Below are 19,432 nucleotides of genomic sequence, written 5' to 3'. Positions count from 1 at the left end.
ATGGATGGCAGGTGGCTCCCTAAGCAGGTGTCCCATCCCTGAGTGTATCAGGAAATTCCCTCATCATCTCTGTCTTCCTTATGATCCTATCCTTAACCTAGTCTAGGGACCTTTCTCTTCTGCATGTGTTCTCAATCTCTCTCTCTCTCTCCCCACCCCCATCTCTCTCCATTTCCATCTTCAGCCAACCCTAAGGATTGTTTCTCTTTTCCTCCCCTGTCCTCTAATAGATTATCTTTCTGTTTCCCATCTCCTCATTTCCCTCGAGGCTTGCTCTCCATGTGGGAGAGAACTGGATATAGCCCTCCAGGGCCTTGAAGCTTGAGAGGGGAAACTGAGAACCAGAACTGGCAAAGGGAACAGTTGCAAGAGGCAGCTCAAGGCTGCTGGTGATGTGCTGGATGGCTGGACAGGAGGCAGTCCCCAGAAACTCCAGCCTCCCCTCTGTGCTCCACCCCAACCACGCAGTCTCACCTTATTCCTAGGACCTGACTTTCTGCTTTAAGCTTCCTTTTAAAGAATCAGTCCTCTCCAGCCCCATACTTGGCTGCATCCTGGAAATCCCACTGAGCTGCCAAGATGACATCACCTACTCAATAACTCCACCCCAAGGTCTGAAGCCTCACAGGCCAGCTAGCTCCACTTTTAGGAGGCAGCGGGATGTAGGGAGAACACAGAAATCAGATATACTTTTGCTCCAGTCTTGCTCTGCCATGTATCAGCCTGTGACAGCAGGTAAGTTATGTCCTTGAGCTTCAATCTCTCATCTGTAAGATGGGTTAATAACCTGACTCCCATGATGATTGTTAGCATAAAGGAAGAAATCTGTCATCACTGCATTACCATGCCTTGCCCAATGCCTGGCCCAGAGCAGGCATGTAGAGAATATTTTTGTAAGGACTGAAGGAATCAAGAGTTTTATAAATTAGAAAGCACCACTCTAAGATAGATGGGAAAGATACAGCGAAGAAAGCTCAGATCCAAGGTGTGTGGGGGATAAGCAGGAGGGTCCACATCGCAGGGGCACTGGGAAGATTCAGATCTCAGAGTGGGACCACCTGGTGGGACTTGGAAGTTTACCTCCTTGACGGGAACACACACACACATAATATGTGTGTATAATATGTTTGAAATATATGTGTATGTATACATAAATAACACACTCCAGATTTCAAGGTGCCTCCGTGAAGAAATCACCCCTCTACAAATTCTGCATGTCCCTGAGTGTGTCCTGTCTACTGAATACGGAGTAGCCATTCCACAGAGGTGGGCTGTAGCCCTGTCAAACCCACCTAAGAAGGGACCAACTGATAAGCAGGTAACACTAGTGGTGTCCCACAGGGAGGACCGGAGGGCTAAGCAGAGGCCTCGGTGTGGGGAAAGGTGCAAAGAAAGGGAAGCTGCACAGAAGATGGGGCTCAGGAACAGATCTAACTGAAGATGGAGAGGCTAAAAATGAACAGTCTGCTCTCTTTTCTTTAACTTGTTTGGAGCCACGGCAGCTAAGTCGGGCCTGACAGGCTGGTGACAGGGAAGTGAGCTGGGGGGAGACGGGGCAGGGGCTGAGGAGGGGGCTGTCCCCTCAGGAGACACGTATGTTTTAGGAGGCATTTCAAACGGGGGACTTATAGCCAGATGATCAGAGTCTTCCCAGACATCGTCCAAACAAAACTCAAGGCGGAGGCCTGATGAAGCCCAGTGGAGGGACTGTTTCGTCAGTGACCAGTGCAGGTGGAGAGGAAAACCTTTACGTGGTGTAAAAGTCGACATAAGAGTAAAACTGGAGAGGAAGCTGGGATGCTAGAAGCCTAGTGAGCAGTGTGTTGAGTTGTTTCAGACCGCACTGAGGAACCCGTGAGCGAACCTGTCACTCAGTGACCTCAGAATAGCATCTGCCTCCAAACAACCCCATGATTGGGTGGGTTGAAAACTTCAGGAACAGATGGAGACATGCTGCGCTGATAGAACTGAAGAGATCGAGTCCAAGAAGTAAAGAAAAAGGTATGATCCCAAAGACATGGCCTTTGGGGGGAACCTCTGATCCTGTGTGGTGAAGAGGTTTGGGGCAGAGAGTTGGAAGATGCTAGAGATGCCATGCATAGGAGCCCCAGCTTTTGTGCAAGGAAGGAGTTTCAGAGACCTGTCCACACCCATGGCCTGGCCTGGCCCTGCCTCCCCAGTCCCCTGAGGTCCTCCCCATCCTCTACGGATCCTCTCCCTTAGGCCACCCCACCAATCATCAGCCCAGGGAAACCAGAACTCATCAACTCCAATGAACCAACCAACCAAATCCCCAAAGTCCCTAATTCACAGCCAAGCACTCACATCATCCAGCTTCCGGTCTGTGCCCAAGGCCAGCAGGTTGTTGAATTCTCTCTCCATGACCTGGCGTGCCTGGAGTCCACAGAGTAAGAGAGGGAGGGGACAGAGGGGCTATGATTAATGACCTCTAATGCCATCTTCCACCTGTTTCCTAGGGGGGTCCCAGGGCAGAGATGGGGTTTTTGGTGCATTTAACCCATTAGCCCTGCTGCTGCTCCTTCAAGCTAACCTCGGTGTCCTCTTAGAAGTCAAACCTTAGGATTTTTTTCACATGGAGCAAATTAGAAAACTATAATTTTTTAAAAAGTAGGAACACACTGGGAGTTCAAAATTTGTAGACACTGACAGGTATATATATAGAATAGATAAACAAGATTATACTGTACGGCACAGGGAAATATATACAAGATCTTGTGGTGGCTCATGTTGAAAAAGTATGCAACAATGAATATGTGTATGTTGATGTATAACTGAAAAATTGTGCCCTACACTGGAAACTGACACATTGTAAACTGACTATAACTCAATAAAATAAAATTTTAAATAAATAAATAAATAAAATAAAAAGTAGGAACACAGAAGACACGGATGGACAGGGTTCACCTAGCAGGGGGAAAAAAACCCACAATTTGTCTGTAAGGGAAGAAATCATGCCTTACCACCTTTATGGAGATGTAGATTAGCATGCAGATCATGGATAACGAATATTTAACTTATCTCGATTACATAAATGTATTTTATAAGGTTCCACGTCAAGAATTTAACTTAGGAAGACTGCTCAGTCACGGATATTGGTGGCCCTTAGGCTGAGTGGGACATAAAGGCCTTCTCTAGGCCTCCCAGGAATTTAACTCATTAGGAGATATGAGAAATGTCAGAAATAAAGGTTTGAAATTGGGGGGGGGCAGGTAATTAGGTTAATTAATTAATTAATGGAGGTACAGGGGATCGAACCCAGGACCTTGTGCACGCTGGGCATGCGCTCTACCGCTGAGCTGTACCCTCCCCACACCACCAGCTACCTTTAACCATTTTTAATGAAATATTCCATATAGGGTCAGATCCTACTTCCCCTAAGAGCTAAGCTAAATGAATGGGTCAGAAAAATAAGAAAGATCAGAAAACAACAAAGCCGTAGCCCTGCTACTGTTTACAGACCGTACTGCTGTCCACAAAAGCTGGGCGTATTTAGAGACAGGAAATGAGAGGAAAACAAGCCCAGTTCTTGGGCGGAAAATATTAACCACAGAATGCTTTGAGGACAGTCTTTGTCGGTATTGGGAATACAACATTTTCGTAAGTGATTAGCACGGAGAAGCAGAGCTGAGTTTCAAGCATCCAGGTGACACGGCTCCTCTGGGTGTGAAAGGCGAATATGACATTTACAAACGTCAGGCACATTTCACAACGCTGTGTGTGTGGGCGGGAAAGCAGCCAGTGGGGTTGGAGGTGGGCACAGAAAAACTGCATCGGCGGGGGCAGAATCTCAGCTCCCCCTAAAGAACGAGGGGAACCCATGCTGCCCATTCTGGCTGGTTGGGAGGGTCACTGCAAAGAGCCTGTAGGACACACTGACCCCCGAGAGGCCAACACGACACCCAGAATTACGAGACAACCCAGCCCTACCCTCGCACAAGCAAAAACTCGTCTGCTCCCAGAATAACTTGTGCAGCTCTGGTGGCTGAATTTCAAAAAGATCTGACAGCTGCGAACAGTCCAGACAAGGGCAGCTAAAAAGATCAGGGCACACAGACAAGTCTATATGAGGAAAGGCTGCAAAGAATTAAGACCACTCTGTCTGCAGGACAAAGGCGCGGGCCCCCCGGCAACACAGAGTTTATGAGATCATAGGAGGTGAGGACTGGTCAAACACAAACGTCCCCACCAAATCACAGGCAGTTAGGATGGGGCCCTTTCCTCTCCCAGGGGGAGCCCGCCAGGGGTACATTTAAGACAAATCAAATCAGGAAGTGCTGTGTACAGCAGGTAGTGCTTCTCCAGTCCATTACTCACAGGAAGTTAGAAAGGCCAAACATATAAATAGGCTCAAGAGAAATAGATATATTCTTAGATGACAGCTTCATAGTAACTATGAAATGTAATGGAAGGAGATGTCTGATATTTTGAGCTGTTGACTGGGAGACAAAGCCCTGGCATGGAGAAGCTCTGGGCTGTGCTGTTTGGTATATTTAGCTTTCTTAAGCCTGAGGACCCAAGAGCAGATTCCTGGGGTGGGAAACAAAGGAGATATGGGTTTTCTGGTCCCTCTGGGCACCAGGGCTAGTTTACCTCGAAGAAGAGTCAGGTCAGGAAAGCAGGTTGAGAAAAAGTCTCAGCTGCAAAGATGGGAGGAAGTGGGGATTAACACAGTGTTCGGGGTGCTGTGCTGGGTGTGCTCTGTAATGAGGACTCTTTGTCTCCTAGGAGGCTGGGTTATGCACAGGGACCACTTGGAGGTTTGAGGACATTATGATCCCCTCTAGGACAGGCTCCCCCAACAACCCTTCCACAAATCCACAAACATATGCCTATCAGGAGAGAGAGAGCAGGAGAGTGGAGGAGAGGAAGAGACTGAGACTGAGACAGAGGACAGGGACGCCCACCTGGGTATTCTGTGTGGGAATCTGGAGGACCAGGGCCAACGTGTTGTGGTCGAAGTTCTCGTCCAGGGCCAGCAGAGCACCGTGCACACCACTCTCGTGCAGGTTTCCTGCGTAGTCCCGGAGCCCGATAGACTGGACCCAGTGAACCACCTGATCGTTGGTCCAGACCAGCACATCTGGAGGGTGGGGGTAAAAAGGAGCAGAAAGAGACAGGTTTGGCCAAGGCCTCTCCAGGGAAAGAAATAGAGGTTCCTGGACCCAGAGCCCCAGTCTACCCTGTTCTCTGGCTCTTACCTCACCCCTAAAAATCCCCCACAACTTTCCATGTCTTCTTTCCATCCTCCCTGGCACCTGGGCTCTTGGAGAAGCAGCCCACACCACTCCATTCCTGCCAGTCTGCAGGACTCAGGGTCAGGCCAGTGGGCTTTCTCCCCAGAGCCCCTGCGCGGGCCACCCCCTGCCCCCAAGCAGGGAATGGCCACCTTATTTTCTACCTTCAAGGTCCCTTCTAAGACTTGCCCCCCTTTCCTGTCCAACCTCACGCAGATCAGCAAGTTCCATGAGCAGTTTCCCACACCAGTCCACAGCACGACCCTCAAGGGATTCATTGCATCTGTCCCACCGGTGGCCACGGTCTGGTGTGGGGGGAGGGGGTGCTGCTGCTGACCCGGCAGGGGCTATTTCTTCTCCACCAGATGGCGGCATCCTTGGGGCATAGACTGAGTCTCCCTCATCAGACGAGGAGCTCCCTGCTCCCTAAGGTTGGGGCTGTCTTCCCTCTCAGATCTGGAGCTTCCCTGAGGCACGGAATGCCTCTTCGCCCTCCACTCAGCCCGAGGCAGGGATCAGTGAGGCGGACCCCTGCCCCTCAAGGCTGCTCTCAGAGGGGCCCCACCGCGCCTGACAAGCTTACCCTTGACCTCATGCTGGCTCTCCTCCCGCCTCTTCTCCAGCTCCTTCCGGTCATAATTCAGCCTCTTCAGACACATGATCCCATACTGAAGACTGGTTCTGCAGGCACACAGCCCCCCACCCCACCCCGAGCCAGAGCCTCAGTGGGGCCACATTCCCACCCCATCTGCCCCACATCCAGCACCAGCCACAGCACGTCAGGACCTACATCCTCCCGCACAAAGAGCATCCCAGCCCGCTCTGCCTCCTCCTTGCGCCAGGGCTTAGACATGATCTAACCCAAGACCACTTCCCTCTCTGCCGACCCCAAGTCCTCCCTCTCAGCCAGGGCGTGGGCCTGATGGACTGAAGGAAAGTTCTTTGAATGAAAGCAACGTGTCCCTCCCTAGGCATTGGAGTGACAAAGACCCCTACAGACACTCTCTGGTATCCCCATTTCGCTCAGCATCCTCACAACGGCCTACACTATGGCACATGATCTGCCCCTACACTGACAGCCCGGCAGTTCTTCAAACATGGCAGGCACATTCAGCCTGTGTCGTGGGGCCTCTGCAGTGGCTGTTACCTCTGCCTGGAACCCTCCACCTCGCCCCAGGTCTGCTCCATGGCTCACCTCCTTGTCGCCTTTAAGCTTTTGCTCAAAAGTTCAGTTCAGTACTTACCCTGTCCACCTGATTTAAAACTGCAACATCACCTGCACCACCCCTAGCCCACATTCGCAATCCCCCTCACACTGGTCTCATTTTTTTTTCCCTACCGCTTATCTATTAACATGGTATATGTTTACAATTCCTTGTCTGTTTCTCTCAGTTACAGCTTCAGCTCCATGAGGGCAAGGAGCTTTGTTTTGTTCACTGACATATCTCAAACCCCTAGAATGGTGCCTGACACACAGTAAATGCCATAAATGATTAATGAATTAAATAATTCACATAAAGTACTAAAAGTACTTTAAACAGTACCAGGCCAAGAACCAGAGAATCTGTGGGTTAGAAGGGACCCCACAGGCTATCAGCCCAAGCTCCCACCTAATGCAGGAGTCACCTCTGTAGCATCCTTCTGAGCATTATGAACACCTGTGCTTGAACAGCTCTGGTGACGGGAACTCGCTACCTCCGAGGCAGCTCATTCCATCTTGGGCAGCTTTCACTGTGGTCCTTCCTTAACTTGAACACTACTGTTCATTCAGCCTCTCTGGGTTTTGTTATCTATAAAGTGAAGGAACAGAAAAGAAGGTTCCTCTCAACTCCAACTGCTTTTGACCCTCATTGAGGTAATTGCTTTGTGAGATTAAATTATGCTGACTTCTCCTTCTCTCCCCTTCGGTCTACCCACGTAGCCCATCTGCCTAGAACAATCTCTTGTAGCTCAGAGATACCACTTCTAGGAACTCTTTGCTGGCTCAAGGCCCCTGTCCACTGGTTTAAGCCTTGGCCCACTGGAGGGGGCAGAGGCCCACACAGCCCTTAACTGGAAACGCCTGTCTAATTTCAGTCTCACTTACTATAATTTCCAGTCCAGTTTCTATGACTTTCAAAGCTGTCGCATAGCGTAATGAAAACTGAAAGGCCTTAAAGACAGATCCACCTGGGTCTGATTGCCAGCGGCGCCACGTCCCAGCTGAGCGGCACTCAGCACAGGCGAGAGGGGCTTACAGGCCTCTTGCAGGGCTGCTGTGACATGAAAGGTGATCGTGTATGAAAGGGCTAGGCCAGCTCCTGGAACGTCACAGGCACTCAGCAGCGGTACCCCTTTTAGGAGGACGTTGCTGATTATTGTGTGTGTTTGTGCTCCTGTCAAAACAGGAGATTCTCATGGAAACCTGCTCCACAGAACACTATGGTCTAAGGAAAAAAAAAAAAAAAACAACTCTGAGTTAAGTCTCAAGAAAGAAGGATGTTGGCCCCATCCTGTAAGCACTTGGCTGAGTGACCGGGTAACATTCAATCTCTGTTGGACTTGTTTATCCTGTCTATGAAAGGAGAGTTTTTAAATATCCTTTTCTCATCATTAAAAGGTTATGATTTTAAAGACTTCTTAAAGATCTAGAAACGTGCTTGTGAAACATCAAGTGGAGTAAAAGCAGTTATATACATAACCGAGGTCAGGAATGTGGAAATGCTTTATAAACTTTGAAGTACCCAAGATTTAAAGCTGAATCTGCACCGCAGGTACAGGCCGAGAGTCTCTCCTGGGGCCCGGGCAGATGGTCACGAAGAGGATCTCCGTAACGCTCGGTGAGGCTGGGCCGCCCTGACCCGCTGGCTCCCCCAGCACATCTCGGCTCGGCAGGGGCAGCCTTTCTCTCCCCAGCCCTATCAATCACCAAGGAGGGGACAGGTGCAGCTGGGCCCGGCAGCCTCCCAGACTGACCGAGACAAAAGATTCCCTTTCAGCCCCAGTGGTGAGGGAGGGGCGGTGCTGAGGCTGGACACAGCCGGGGCTTCCAGAGCACGAGACTTGGGTCAGGAGACTGGCCTTCTGCTGTCATCCCTGAGTGGCCCTGGGCTGCTGCCGCATCCTAGGCCTCAGTTTCCTAACCCGTAAAATCTAGAGGCTAACTAGATCCCTTCCAAATTTACCTTTTCTGTGCTTTATGAGTTGCAGAGACCAAGGGACATGGGCAGAGCCCTGACACACTCCCAGTGCCACCCTCTGTCACCTCAAGCGCCCAAGGCAAAGGGCCAGGCTCCAACAGGAGACTGCGCGATCGAAGCTGGGATGTTAAAAAGGACTTCTGAAGAACCATCAACTCCTGGAACTGTCACCACCCACCTTACTCTCCAACCCAAATGCCAGCTAGGGTCAAGCGGGTATTTCGAGACAGGGAGGCAGGCTGGAGGGAGCGGGAGGGCCAGGAGACGGCCTATGTCTTAGGAGGGCTGCCGCTCGACCTCCAGCTGGTTGTGTCCACGCTAGGATGTGTCCACAGTTTTCTGTTTTTCAAGAGAAGCCAGACATCCAGAATTTTGCACAACATTCCCTAGTGTTTAAATACTGGCAGTTAAAGTCATAATTTTTTTTTAAAAATCGTGTAGGCCAAACAAAATACATCTGTGAGCCAAATTCTGCCCTCAGGCTGCCAGTCTGGGACCTCCACTGCGGACACTTGTGCATGGAAGACCTCTGCAACAAAAAGGAGAAGAGAGGCTCAGATCTGAGATGCTGGCAGGGCAGGGGTCCAGAAAGAACTTTCCTTATTTTCTTTGAGGTGTCTAACTCCTTTCTTTCTTAGACATCTAAACTAGATGCTGGGCTCAGTGTGAGTCTTCTCAGGGTAAACGTAGAGAATTCAGCAAGTCCAATCACAAGAAATGGGGAAGATTTTCCAAGTGACGCTAAGGAGAAATGACTGTTTATGTCGTAAGGGTTGGAGATGAGAAGAAAACCAAACCCCTCAAACTGCAGGGGAGACAAAGACTGGGCTTTCCCCAAAGGGAGATCTATTACCACCCAGAACAGGCATGGAAGGAGATGGAGGCACCTTCTATTCCTCGAGACAGGCCCCCAGAGTTGGGGAGACCCATGTTGGGAGGCGGCCCCGGGTTTCAGCCCGGCTCACCGGTGGAAGCTGTCCACCATCTTCAGGTGGACCCGCAGGTCCTTCTTGGTGAGGTGATCCAACATGCGAGCATCCACCAGGCACTCCATGAAGTAGCTGCGGTACTGGGGGAGCCCCAGGCTAGGCAGCCACTCGTTCCCAATCCACTCGTGGTTCATGTCCCCATAGGCCAGGGTCTGGGGAACAAGACAGAGGAGGCTGGGGGGCAAGGCAGTGCCAGCAGGTGGCAGCTGGCATCTCTGGTTGAGAGAAATATTACCCCAACCTCTACGGAGGTTCAGTACCATTCCAGCTTATTTTCATTAGAGGCGGGAGGTGGGGATTTTAAATGGAACTTTTTAAGATCTTGAAATGGTACATCTCCACTCACTTATCAATTATCTACACTAATGAACAGAAGCGACTACCTAGGCAGCAGATAACAGGAAATCCTTCCTGTCGACTCTGAAATGCATTTGTGGTGCTGGAAGACAGACTGGCCTTCCTAACTCTTGGTCAGCCTCAAGCCTGCTAAGCCCAGGGGACAGGCTGCATTACAGAAAACCTGCAGAGTGGCAAAGAAAGCCAGTCTCACTTGGGAAACTGGCCTCACACAGTCCACAAGGGAGTTTCGTTTTGGCTTAAGACAAAAAAAAAAAAAGAAGGATGGGTGGCCTGTGCCTGCATGGCCAGCACCCAGTTCTCTAAGGCTCAGCTGTCTATCCAGAAATTCTCCAGGTCCTTTGGGTGTTGCTCCCTCCCACCAGTCCTCCTGCCGCCCCCCCTCCACATACTGCATGTACCACCCCAACCCAGGCTGGTTCTGAGAGGCCTGGTCCCGGTAATGCTGCCTCCTGCCCTGGCCCTCTATCCTAGAAAGAGTTTTAATGGCAACCCTCCACCACTCTCTTTCCTTACCCTTCTTGATTTTTTTTTTAGAATGGAAAAATTTATTTTGTTATCTTTTAGAATGAAAGAGTTGATACATATAAAAATACATGTAGCATATGTTCATTATTAAGCATAAAAATGAAGCTGACAGCTCTGGACACCATCCATGTGAGCCAGTGTCCCATCCATCCTCATGCCCTTCCTCTCTACTTTATGCCTTCTGCCCCTCTAGATGTAACCACCATGCTGGGTTTTCTGCCCATCATTATTACCTTGATTGAAAAAACAAATTTTTTTTTTACAGTTCTTACAATCACCAATGAATATTTCTCTACACAATATATGATTAAATCTGCTTGGTTTTTAGTTTTAATAGAAAAACCTTTGGAGACTTATTTTTCACTTAACATTATACTTCTAAGAGTCATCCATTTCCTCTGCTGGACAGTGCTTTGCTGTGAGAACACAATACACCCGGTCTGGCCAGTCTCCTGTTGATGGAGTCTCCCTGTAAGAGTCAGCAGTGCTGCTCCGGCCTTCATTTTTCTTCACGGCACTTTTATCTATGGGCATGTTGTCAATTTATTTGTTTACTGTCTCTCCCCTAGAATATAAGCCCCATGATGGCTTAGTTTGTTCACTTCTGTATCTAGCGAGCCTAGAAAGACCTAACACCTACTAGCTGCTCAATAAAACCTTGCTCACCAAGTGAATGAATGAAAGCCAGTTCACTGGGGGTACCCCTAAGAGGGACAGGCAGAGGAAGAAGGATTTGTACTAATCTGAGTCTCGTTAGTCTTGGGAAGAGGGTCAAACTGAGGGCAAGAGGCAGGCATGCTGGGCGCAGCCCTCCCAAGCTCCTGACCTGCCCTGGTGAGAAACCACAAGCAGCTAAAGGGGAATGAGGAGGGAGGGGGGGCTTCAGCCGCAGGAGAGAACTCATGTCCGGGATTCTTCGTGTGAAGAGGGACCTAAAAGACTGGGGCTCGGAGAGTCCTGCGGGGGAGCGGACCTGCTGGGAGAACACTGCCCGAACTGCCGAGAGCTGCTTCTGGACAAGCAGCCGGGGGTCTTACCTGAGCCCAGCTGCCCTCCTCACTGTCCTAGAAACGAGTGCAGCGTGTCAGGGGGAAACAGGCAAAGTCAAGAAACAGGGCAGCCTCCACTCAAGGCCCCATCAAGAGGGAGCAGACACCCCAGTAGCTGGATGGGTGACTAAGGAAAGCTTGTTGGGATGGTTAAGAACGCACAGGAGGCTGGTGCACAGGCCTGTGTTTGCAGCAGATGGGATCAAATGTGTGTGTGGCAAAAACACACTTCCATACCCCCAGACTTGGCTGGGAGCCGGGCAAGGTGCCAGGCTCCCCCAACCCTCCCTGTTTCTCCAACCAAGGATCAAACACAAGGGTAAGGATGCTGTGGCTTCAGGCCTCCAGCAGGACCAAACGCCCCCAAGCCCTGCTCTTCTTCACTGCATATACCAGTCGCCTAGGGTGAGCGTGCGACCCCCTGGAATGGAACCCTCCTCCGCCCCCTACACACAAACTGTTCTCAGTCTCACTTCTTTCCCACCAACCCACCACCCTGAGAACAGACCCCTAGCCCACATACTAGATCAGCTGCAACCCCCTGTGACTTCCCACAACCTTCCCCACGTCCTCCTGCAAGTCTTCAGCCTGACCCCAGGCCCAGGACCCACGGCCCAACTCACTGTTTTAGTGGACGTTGCCAGAGTTTCCATCTCTTCGTGGGTGACCCAGACGTTCCCAGAAGACTGTAGGCAGAGAGGAAACCTAGCTGGATCCCCATCAAGCTGGGAGCCCCAAGGACAGGACAGAGCTCCCTTCCCCAGAGTCCTCCCACAGGCCCAGCCCACAACTCCGCATACTGTGTCGTTCGAGCAACTCTCTTTCATCACTGTATCTGCTCTGCGCAGTCCAGGGCCTGGCACACAGAAGTACTCAACAAATGTTTCCTGAACCAATACGAATGAGTGGTATGAAGCTGGCCTAAGGGCTGACCCGAATCACCGAGATGGACTACATTCAGCAGTGGGGGTCCATGGAGTGGTTTACACTCTCGTGGAGAAGCTGGAGGACCAGAATTTACAAATGCCCTCCTCGCTCTGCTTCCTCCAGTCTGGCCACAACACAAACCCCAGAAGTCCTGTCCTGGAAACTCTGCCCAAAGATCTGGAATTATTGGCAGAGTAGCAACAGAGAGGTGGTATGCAGGAGGCAGGGAGCTCGGCCTGCTGGGAGCCTCCCAGCATCAGTGTTACCTCCTCCTGGAGACCAGATGGAGCTCTCTGTGGGGACGGGAAGTAAGGGGCAGGTCCCAATGCCACCATCTTCCCAAAGATCCATGTGAGACTCTGTAAACACTATTCTGGGGCTCTGGAAGTGCCCTGGGTGAGGGAGAGGCCACTCACAGTCCTGGAGGTGGGCGGGGCAGAGGGGCTGGTCAGCGACACCATCTCCCGGATGGCCAGCCGGAGCTTGAGCCGGTGCAGCGCGTTGCTGATGCCGATCTCCCGCTGGATCTCCGTGTCCGACAGGGCTGACATGATGGCGCCGCTCTTGACGTTGGCCCGGCAGGCGGCCACGTACCAGGCGGGCATCCCCACCCAGAGCTGCAGACACGGGGCACACGGTAAATCCCGCCCCTTCCTCTGGGCTCCACTGCCAAGAGCCTGGCCGTCCTGAGGGGCAAGGAGCAGGCCTCGTGCGTGGCCTCAGGACAGCAAATGCAGAGCAGAGGAATTTAGAGACGTGGAGATGAGCATCACCAAATGCCTCTTTTCTCCATTTTACAGATAAAAAATCTGAGGCCTAGGAAGGTGAAGGGATTTCACCAACATCGCAGGGGTGACTGGCTCCTGCGGGCAGCTATGTAGGAAGAGTGAAACTGCCCGCAAAAGTCTTACGGCTCAGTGTTGATCAGTTCTCCTTAGCCAGACTTACCTACCTGACAAGCATCAGTAAGTGGCATCAGTTCTGTCCTCCAAAGTACCTGGAGGGTGGCTACGATGCTCGGGAGGGCACATGTGCACTTGGCAGAGGAGAAGCATGCTGGGAAAATTCTAGGGACCACCACCCTTCTGCCCAAGGAGTCCTTGCCCCAATCCACACGTCCTTCCCACCAGACCCCCCAGTGGACTTAGACTCCTTTTGCCTTAGTTTACCTCCAGCCACGAGACCACAGTAGGGCCGTCCCACTGGGCGAAGGGCGTTCCTTTTCTGCGGGCATCTTCAAGCAGCTGGTGTCTTGCAGGAAGAGGAACAACAGACTGCCTGGTCCTCCCTTCCTTCTCAACCACGCTAACTCCCTGGGGCCATGGGAGCTGGATCCCTCTACCCCTGCTCCCCACCACTGGACTGTCACCTCTGCCCTATGCCTGAAGCAGTGTGACACCAAGACATGAGGCAGTAACAACTCTCCATTCCCAGAGGTGAGGGGCTCTGACTTTTGTTTGCACATGGCCTGATACACAGACATCTCAGTCTGCTCTGCCAGGGATCCCCCGGTGCTCGGCCACTGTCCTACAGCACCCTGGCCTCCTCCCGCCTTGGGTCATCCTAAGGACAGCTTCCCAGCCCCTGCCGGGCTCACTTAGACCAGGCCAGCTCAGTTCAGGAAGGGTTTTGCTGGGACCTAGCTGCCTGAGCTCAGCCCCACGACAGTCCAGGGGAGAGACAGTGGGTGCGGGGCCAGGCTCTCACTTCTTCCGCAGCCGCCGGTCCTTCTCTGCCTGGGTTCCCAGCTTGGCAGGCACCATGGGCTCCTGCAGACCAAGCTCGGAGTCTGTCAGCACAACTGGAAGGGAAGAAACGGCCTGTCGGCCCTTTTGCTCCTCCTCCCTTGGCCTGGGGCCAGGCCTGGGGAGCGGACCAGCAGGAGGCCCCGTGGCACGACAACCCAATAGCGCCTGATGGGACCACACATTATTCCTGGAGCCTCTGCTTGATATCCCCGCATCCAGGGAGTCCCGCAGTGGCATCGAGTGGGTCACCCCAAGCCCAGAGAGCCTCCCCCTGGGAGACTCAGCCCTGGAAATATTTTCCAGCCCAAATGCACCCAAGTTGTTCCATCCTAATGGCAGCAGAATCCTAGACAGAACTTGTCCCTCCTCCAAACCAAGGTGCAAAGGAAAACCACAGAGCCAGAGTGGGCTACAAGGCTCAGACAGGATCATCCTGACCTGGGTTACGGGTGGGGAAACAGGCACGCTCTGGCCTCCTCTATTAAGGATCTCCCAAACTGATGCCAGGACCCTATACAGTGCATGATAGGAGCAGCATCTTAGGATTCTTTTAAGTCCCAGTCACTACCCACAGTGCACAGAGGGCAGTGGCTGCCAGTGATCCAGAAACCGACCTGAAATGCTGTCTCAGGGTTACATGCCCATGTAGTGTGGGACCACAGGAAATCAATCATAAGGCTTCATACAAAATGCCCCTTCCGCTGATCAGACCTTCTCAGCCCTGCCCCCTCCCATCTGTGGCCGGCTCCACCATGCATTTTGCAAGACCTTTAAGAGCCCTGGCCTAGAGGCTAAAGCCACCTCTTCTGCTCCTCCCACCCCCTTTCTTCTCCACTCTGAATAGTCTCAACTGCACACACAACTCTAGCACCCATGACTCCTCCTCTGCCTTCTCTCAGCTCCCCGCTCCCCTTCCCCTCCTACGCACACCTCCTCCTACTTAGCCTTCACGCTACTGCCCAGGTGCTGCCGAGCGGAGAAAGCCACCCCTGTCACACTGCCCGCTCCATGGCTGGCCTCTGAGCTCCGGGAGTGTCCCAGGCCCATCAGTCATCTTGATGCTGCTTTGGGACCATCCCTTTCATCTCCCTTTTCATTAGAAACGGAGGTCCTCGAAGGAGCGGACCACTGCTCCAATACCTACGACGGAGCCTTATCTGTAGCAGCTACTCAGTAAACGTTGAACAAATAACTGAAGAGATGAGGCAAAGAGAAGGAGGAAGGAGGGAAGGAAGAAAGGAAAGGGAATAGGGGAAGGGAGAGGAAGACAGCTAACATTTGTCGTGCACCTACCACACGCCAGGCACGCACCAGAACCTGACGTTACCATGGAGGTGGTAATAATTCTACCCTGGCCCAAGCACTTACATACAGTGTCGACAAAGCCCTAATTAGGCATCATGAGATTCTGAGTCCTGGAAGCAAGATGTATCAGGGATAAGTTCTAATGTGGAACTGACTTTCCTAAAGAAAGAACCAAGAAATTTCTCCAGAAGGTCCTGAGCACAGTACATCAGAAAAATCTCCAAATTGGAAGAAACGTCAGAGGTCCAACCTCATACTCCAGATAGGAAAGTCCTCAGCATCCTAAGTAAATCAGCCATTCATCTGATGCCTGACACTTCCCCTGGCGGGAGCTACCATCTCATGACGCAGCCCTTCCCACCATGAAATAGCTCTAACAGAAAACCGCTTCTCCAGTGCTTAAATCTGTGTGCCTGTGGCTTCTGCCTGTTGGTCCCTGGGAGGGAGGCAGAAAAGACCGGATGCAAGGACACCCTCCAGCTTCTGTCCCCTACTCGCACCCATGCACTAGGAGTGGACAGAGACCATGGCCCGCGGCTCCGTCCCGGCTCAGCTGGGTCAGCCTGCCCTTCTCCTTCTTCCCAAACAGGCGGCCGATGGAGGATCTGATGCCCTTGCGCTTGGCGCCCTTGTGCAAGGAGTCCTGGCTGCTGTTGCTGCTGCTGGGGTTGCTGCCCGGATCCTCCAAAGCACTACAGGATGACAGCCAGGAGAGGGTGGAATGAGAAGAGAGAGATATAAATTACAGCAGGAGAGATGGGAGTTAGACTTCAGGAAGAACTGGCAGTAAGTGTCAGAGTTGGGAGGGTAAGGGGTATGATCAAAGTGACCAAAGGAGACAAGGGGAATGTCCTTCCCTGACGGTGTTTCAAAGAGTAGTGGGATGTTCGGACACCTGGGACAGGTGAGATGCAGCCTGTTCAGAGGCAGAGAGAGGGACAAGATAAACCTGGGGGCAGAGAGTCTCGAGGTGGGGTCTGGTCCATTTACCTCTTGCCTTCTTCCTGGCTCAGGGCTGGGTGGCCAAGCTTCTCTAGCTGCAGCGTCCTGGGTGAGGAAGGAGGAGAAGTCTCACATTTTATGGTGGCTTTATCCTCTCGGTTCTCTTCCCGAGACACTGGTGACTGAACAGACAGTGGGGCCGTCAGGGGATAGAGGGAGCAATCTGGGGCCTGCCTCCCCCGCCCAGACAGGCAGAGGATCACGGAGAGGTGCAGAGGGGAGGCCCTGCGGCCTCTCTCGGAGCTCAGGCTCAGACTCAAGGGCCCAGGGGGAGAAGCCCAAAGGGAAGGGCCTGGGAGAATTAACCTTAGTACCTGGGTCATCAGGCAGGACTCACCAGCAGCTTCCTCCTATGCTTTCTTAAATCACTGGGCTGGAAGAGAGAGTGAAGGGTGAGCTTGGACTCACCCCTCGGATGTCTACCCGCAAGGGGAGCCCAGTGGTTTTAGGATGAGGAGATACAAGTCAGTGCCTCACACAGGCCTGGAGAGAAATATCACAGCAGAAAACAAAAAAGCCGGCCTGAAAAAGCAAATCAGGGCTACCTCTGGAAAAGAGAAAGAGGTGGGGGCTTTGGGTGTGTTTCTTAAACATTATCCAAGGGAGCGGGTAAGGAGCACACCGCACAGCCCTCTCCAAACCCAGAAGGACACTGTAGGTGGCCTGACGCGCCGGGGTCTGCACACATCGTGACAAGAAGATGCCAGGGCCCAGCGGGGAGTGAGCCCTGCTGTGCTTTGTCAGCTCCCCTCGGCCAACCCGGAAGCAGAGCCCAGGGATGGCAGGGCTGTTCATCAACTGCCCCAAGACTCTCACCAGGGTCATGACCCCCATTCGGTCCAGGTCCTGGGCGGCGCTGCGGGAAGTCAGCTTCGGTGTGGAGCGGCCGCTGAGTGGAGGCGACGCGCTGGCCAGGGACAGGGCAGTCAGAGAGGTGGGGATGGAGCCACGCTTGCGCAGCTGGGTCAGGTTCAGGGCCTCCATGCTGCCACTTGTCACTCGCGTCTCAATCTCCTCGGCACGGAGCTCCGTGGACTCCTTTTCCTCCTGGATCATCCTGGGAGGCGGGCAAAACCGGGAATCACCACTAGCCGCAGAAAAGTTAGAGTAACAGTGGTAACGTTGTGTGTTTAGGGGACGAGAACCAAGAGGAAAAAGCCACCGTAAGACGTGAGACTTCTCCTCCTTCCTCACCCGGGACGCTTGGCCACCCGGCCCTGAGCCAGGAGGCAGGCAGGTGTGGGCACGGCTGCGTTCACCACCCGGTGGGTGGCCCCAGGCGGAAGGCATGCCCAGCTGCACCCTGCTGTTTCTGGCACTGGCAGGACAAACAAGGCCTGGTGGCCAGAGCTGGTTCTATCCCACTGCAGCTTAGAAAACCTTCTCTCTTTCTTGTTAGCTGGCCTACTCCAACAAAACTTCCTAGTTTAACAAAAGCAGTTGCTGGGAAAGGAGGCAATTTAGTCAGTGGAATATAAACCTTCCTAGAAGTCAGAATCCTTGACCCACTACTAAGTACAGGGGTGACCGCTCTCTCTGGCCTCAGTTCCCCAATCTACTCAATGTCAGGAGGGATCTAAGTCAGTGGTTCCCAAACACAGGGCCTTTAACTGATGCTGCCGCCTGATGGAGTTTCCCGTTCCATGGAAGATTTAGAAACAACAGTGATAGCGTTGTGTGTTTGGGGAAGGCACTCAGAGACGAGTGTGTGTACGCACACTCACACACACGCGCTGACGTGAAGTTGTCCTTTAGGAGCAGAACTTGCCTTTACTCTGAGAGCACATCTTTCCAATTTTAGGGATGTTAAAAGGTCCTTTCTTTTGTAGAATGGTTGCGACAGGAAATGGTAATTATCTTTAATGTTTTATTTTACAGAATGAAAGTTGGCAGTCCTATGGGTTAGTCCCCTTCTGCGCGCGTGCGTGCGTGCTTGCGTGCGTGCGTAGCATTTTCTTATTAGCTGGTCTGTGAAATCCAGAAGTGTGGAAATCACTGAACCAGATGGCCTGCCTGGCCCCGCAAATCTTTGATGTTCTCTGGTTTGGCTTTTCCCTGGCTGTTTGTCACGAACACTAAGAAACTCTCTATAAAGGCAGAGCAAAGTGCAGGTCCTGATAACCTTCCCTGACATTGGTTTCTGTTTGATGCCTCTTTAGGGACAGAGGCATGGCGCAGTGGATTGAGTTTAGACCCGAGTTTGAATCCTGGCTCTGCCACTTACTGCGTTGCTTTGGGCAAATCATATAATCTCTCTGGTTGCTGCTTCCTTTTCTATAGAATGGAAATAATGCTATCTCCCCCAGTGACTCGGGTATGACTGATGGTAGCATTTATAAAGCCCTCACTCGGAGTTGGCTTCAGTACATGGGGGCTACACTCTTAGTGATTCTGTTCAGCTGCCGGAGCTTCAGGAACACAGCCCCCAAAGCTCTGGGAAGGAAAGTGAAGCTTGAGAAGTCAGTTGGAGGCCCTGCCCCTCCCTGTCCAGTACTGGGCCAGGATCTTGCCTGACTGATGATGCCCCACACAGGCCCCAAGCCTGGGGCACTCCGAAAGACAAGCAAACGGCCATGCAGAACTCGCCAGCAGCACCCACACTCAGAGGGCCCCGTCCGCCCAGGCACCGCGCAGGCCGCCGCCCCTGCCCTGACCTGATCTCCTCATTGATGGCATCCAGCTGCTCCTGCAGCATCATGGCCAGCGTCTGCGCGTCCGAGTGGCTGCTGGGAGAGACGGCATCCATGGAACGCAGAAGACCCCCTTGCACGTCCTCGTCAGAGATCTCAGGGTCACTCTCAAATGCAGCGGTGGCTGTGGGGACCAGCACCCCAGGCAGTGGAGATGGCTCCCAGTCCTTAGCAGAGAAGGCAGGCAGCGGATGAGTAATAAGACTCATCCGGAGGGCTAAGGGGCAGGACCCTCCCCACCTACACCAGCAGCACTGGCACCTTCTGGGAGCTCGTTACAAATGCAAAATCACAGGCCCTGTTCCACACCTACTGATTCAGACTCTGCCTTTTAACAAGCTCCCTGGGTAACTGACTTGTGCGTTCAAGTCTAACGAATACTTCTCTAACTCAAGGAGACAGA

General features: G+C 52.4%; 1 protein-coding gene and 1 long non-coding RNA gene across 2 annotated transcripts in view; one reads left to right on the top strand and one right to left on the bottom strand.

Moving 5' to 3' along the window:
* Positions 1–19,432, bottom strand: part of PPFIA4 (PTPRF interacting protein alpha 4) — a 48,686-nt gene that overhangs the window by 4,575 nt on the left and 24,679 nt on the right. The window contains 13 exon segments of the mRNA XM_032466669.1: positions 2,326–2,394; positions 4,926–5,101; positions 5,839–5,936; positions 9,400–9,575; positions 11,981–12,043; positions 12,701–12,901; positions 13,454–13,535; positions 13,992–14,085; positions 15,863–16,029; positions 16,328–16,461; positions 16,677–16,712; positions 17,156–17,396; positions 18,994–19,196. Coding sequence (XP_032322560.1) covers positions 2,326–2,394; positions 4,926–5,101; positions 5,839–5,936; positions 9,400–9,575; positions 11,981–12,043; positions 12,701–12,901; positions 13,454–13,535; positions 13,992–14,085; positions 15,863–16,029; positions 16,328–16,461; positions 16,677–16,712; positions 17,156–17,396; positions 18,994–19,196 — 1,740 coding nt within the window.
* LOC116659298 lies at positions 1,872–8,579 on the top strand. The gene is made up of 3 exons (XR_004314620.1): positions 1,872–2,001; positions 8,009–8,074; positions 8,445–8,579. It is a non-coding gene; the product is annotated as an uncharacterized LOC116659298 (long non-coding RNA).

The sequence above is a fragment of the Camelus ferus genome, chromosome 23 (assembly GCF_009834535.1).
Source record: "Camelus ferus isolate YT-003-E chromosome 23, BCGSAC_Cfer_1.0, whole genome shotgun sequence".
Classification (NCBI taxonomy): domain Eukaryota; kingdom Metazoa; phylum Chordata; class Mammalia; order Artiodactyla; family Camelidae; genus Camelus; species Camelus ferus.
The sequence above is the reverse complement of the archived record's forward strand: the minus strand, read 5'-3'. Positions and strand labels throughout refer to the sequence as shown.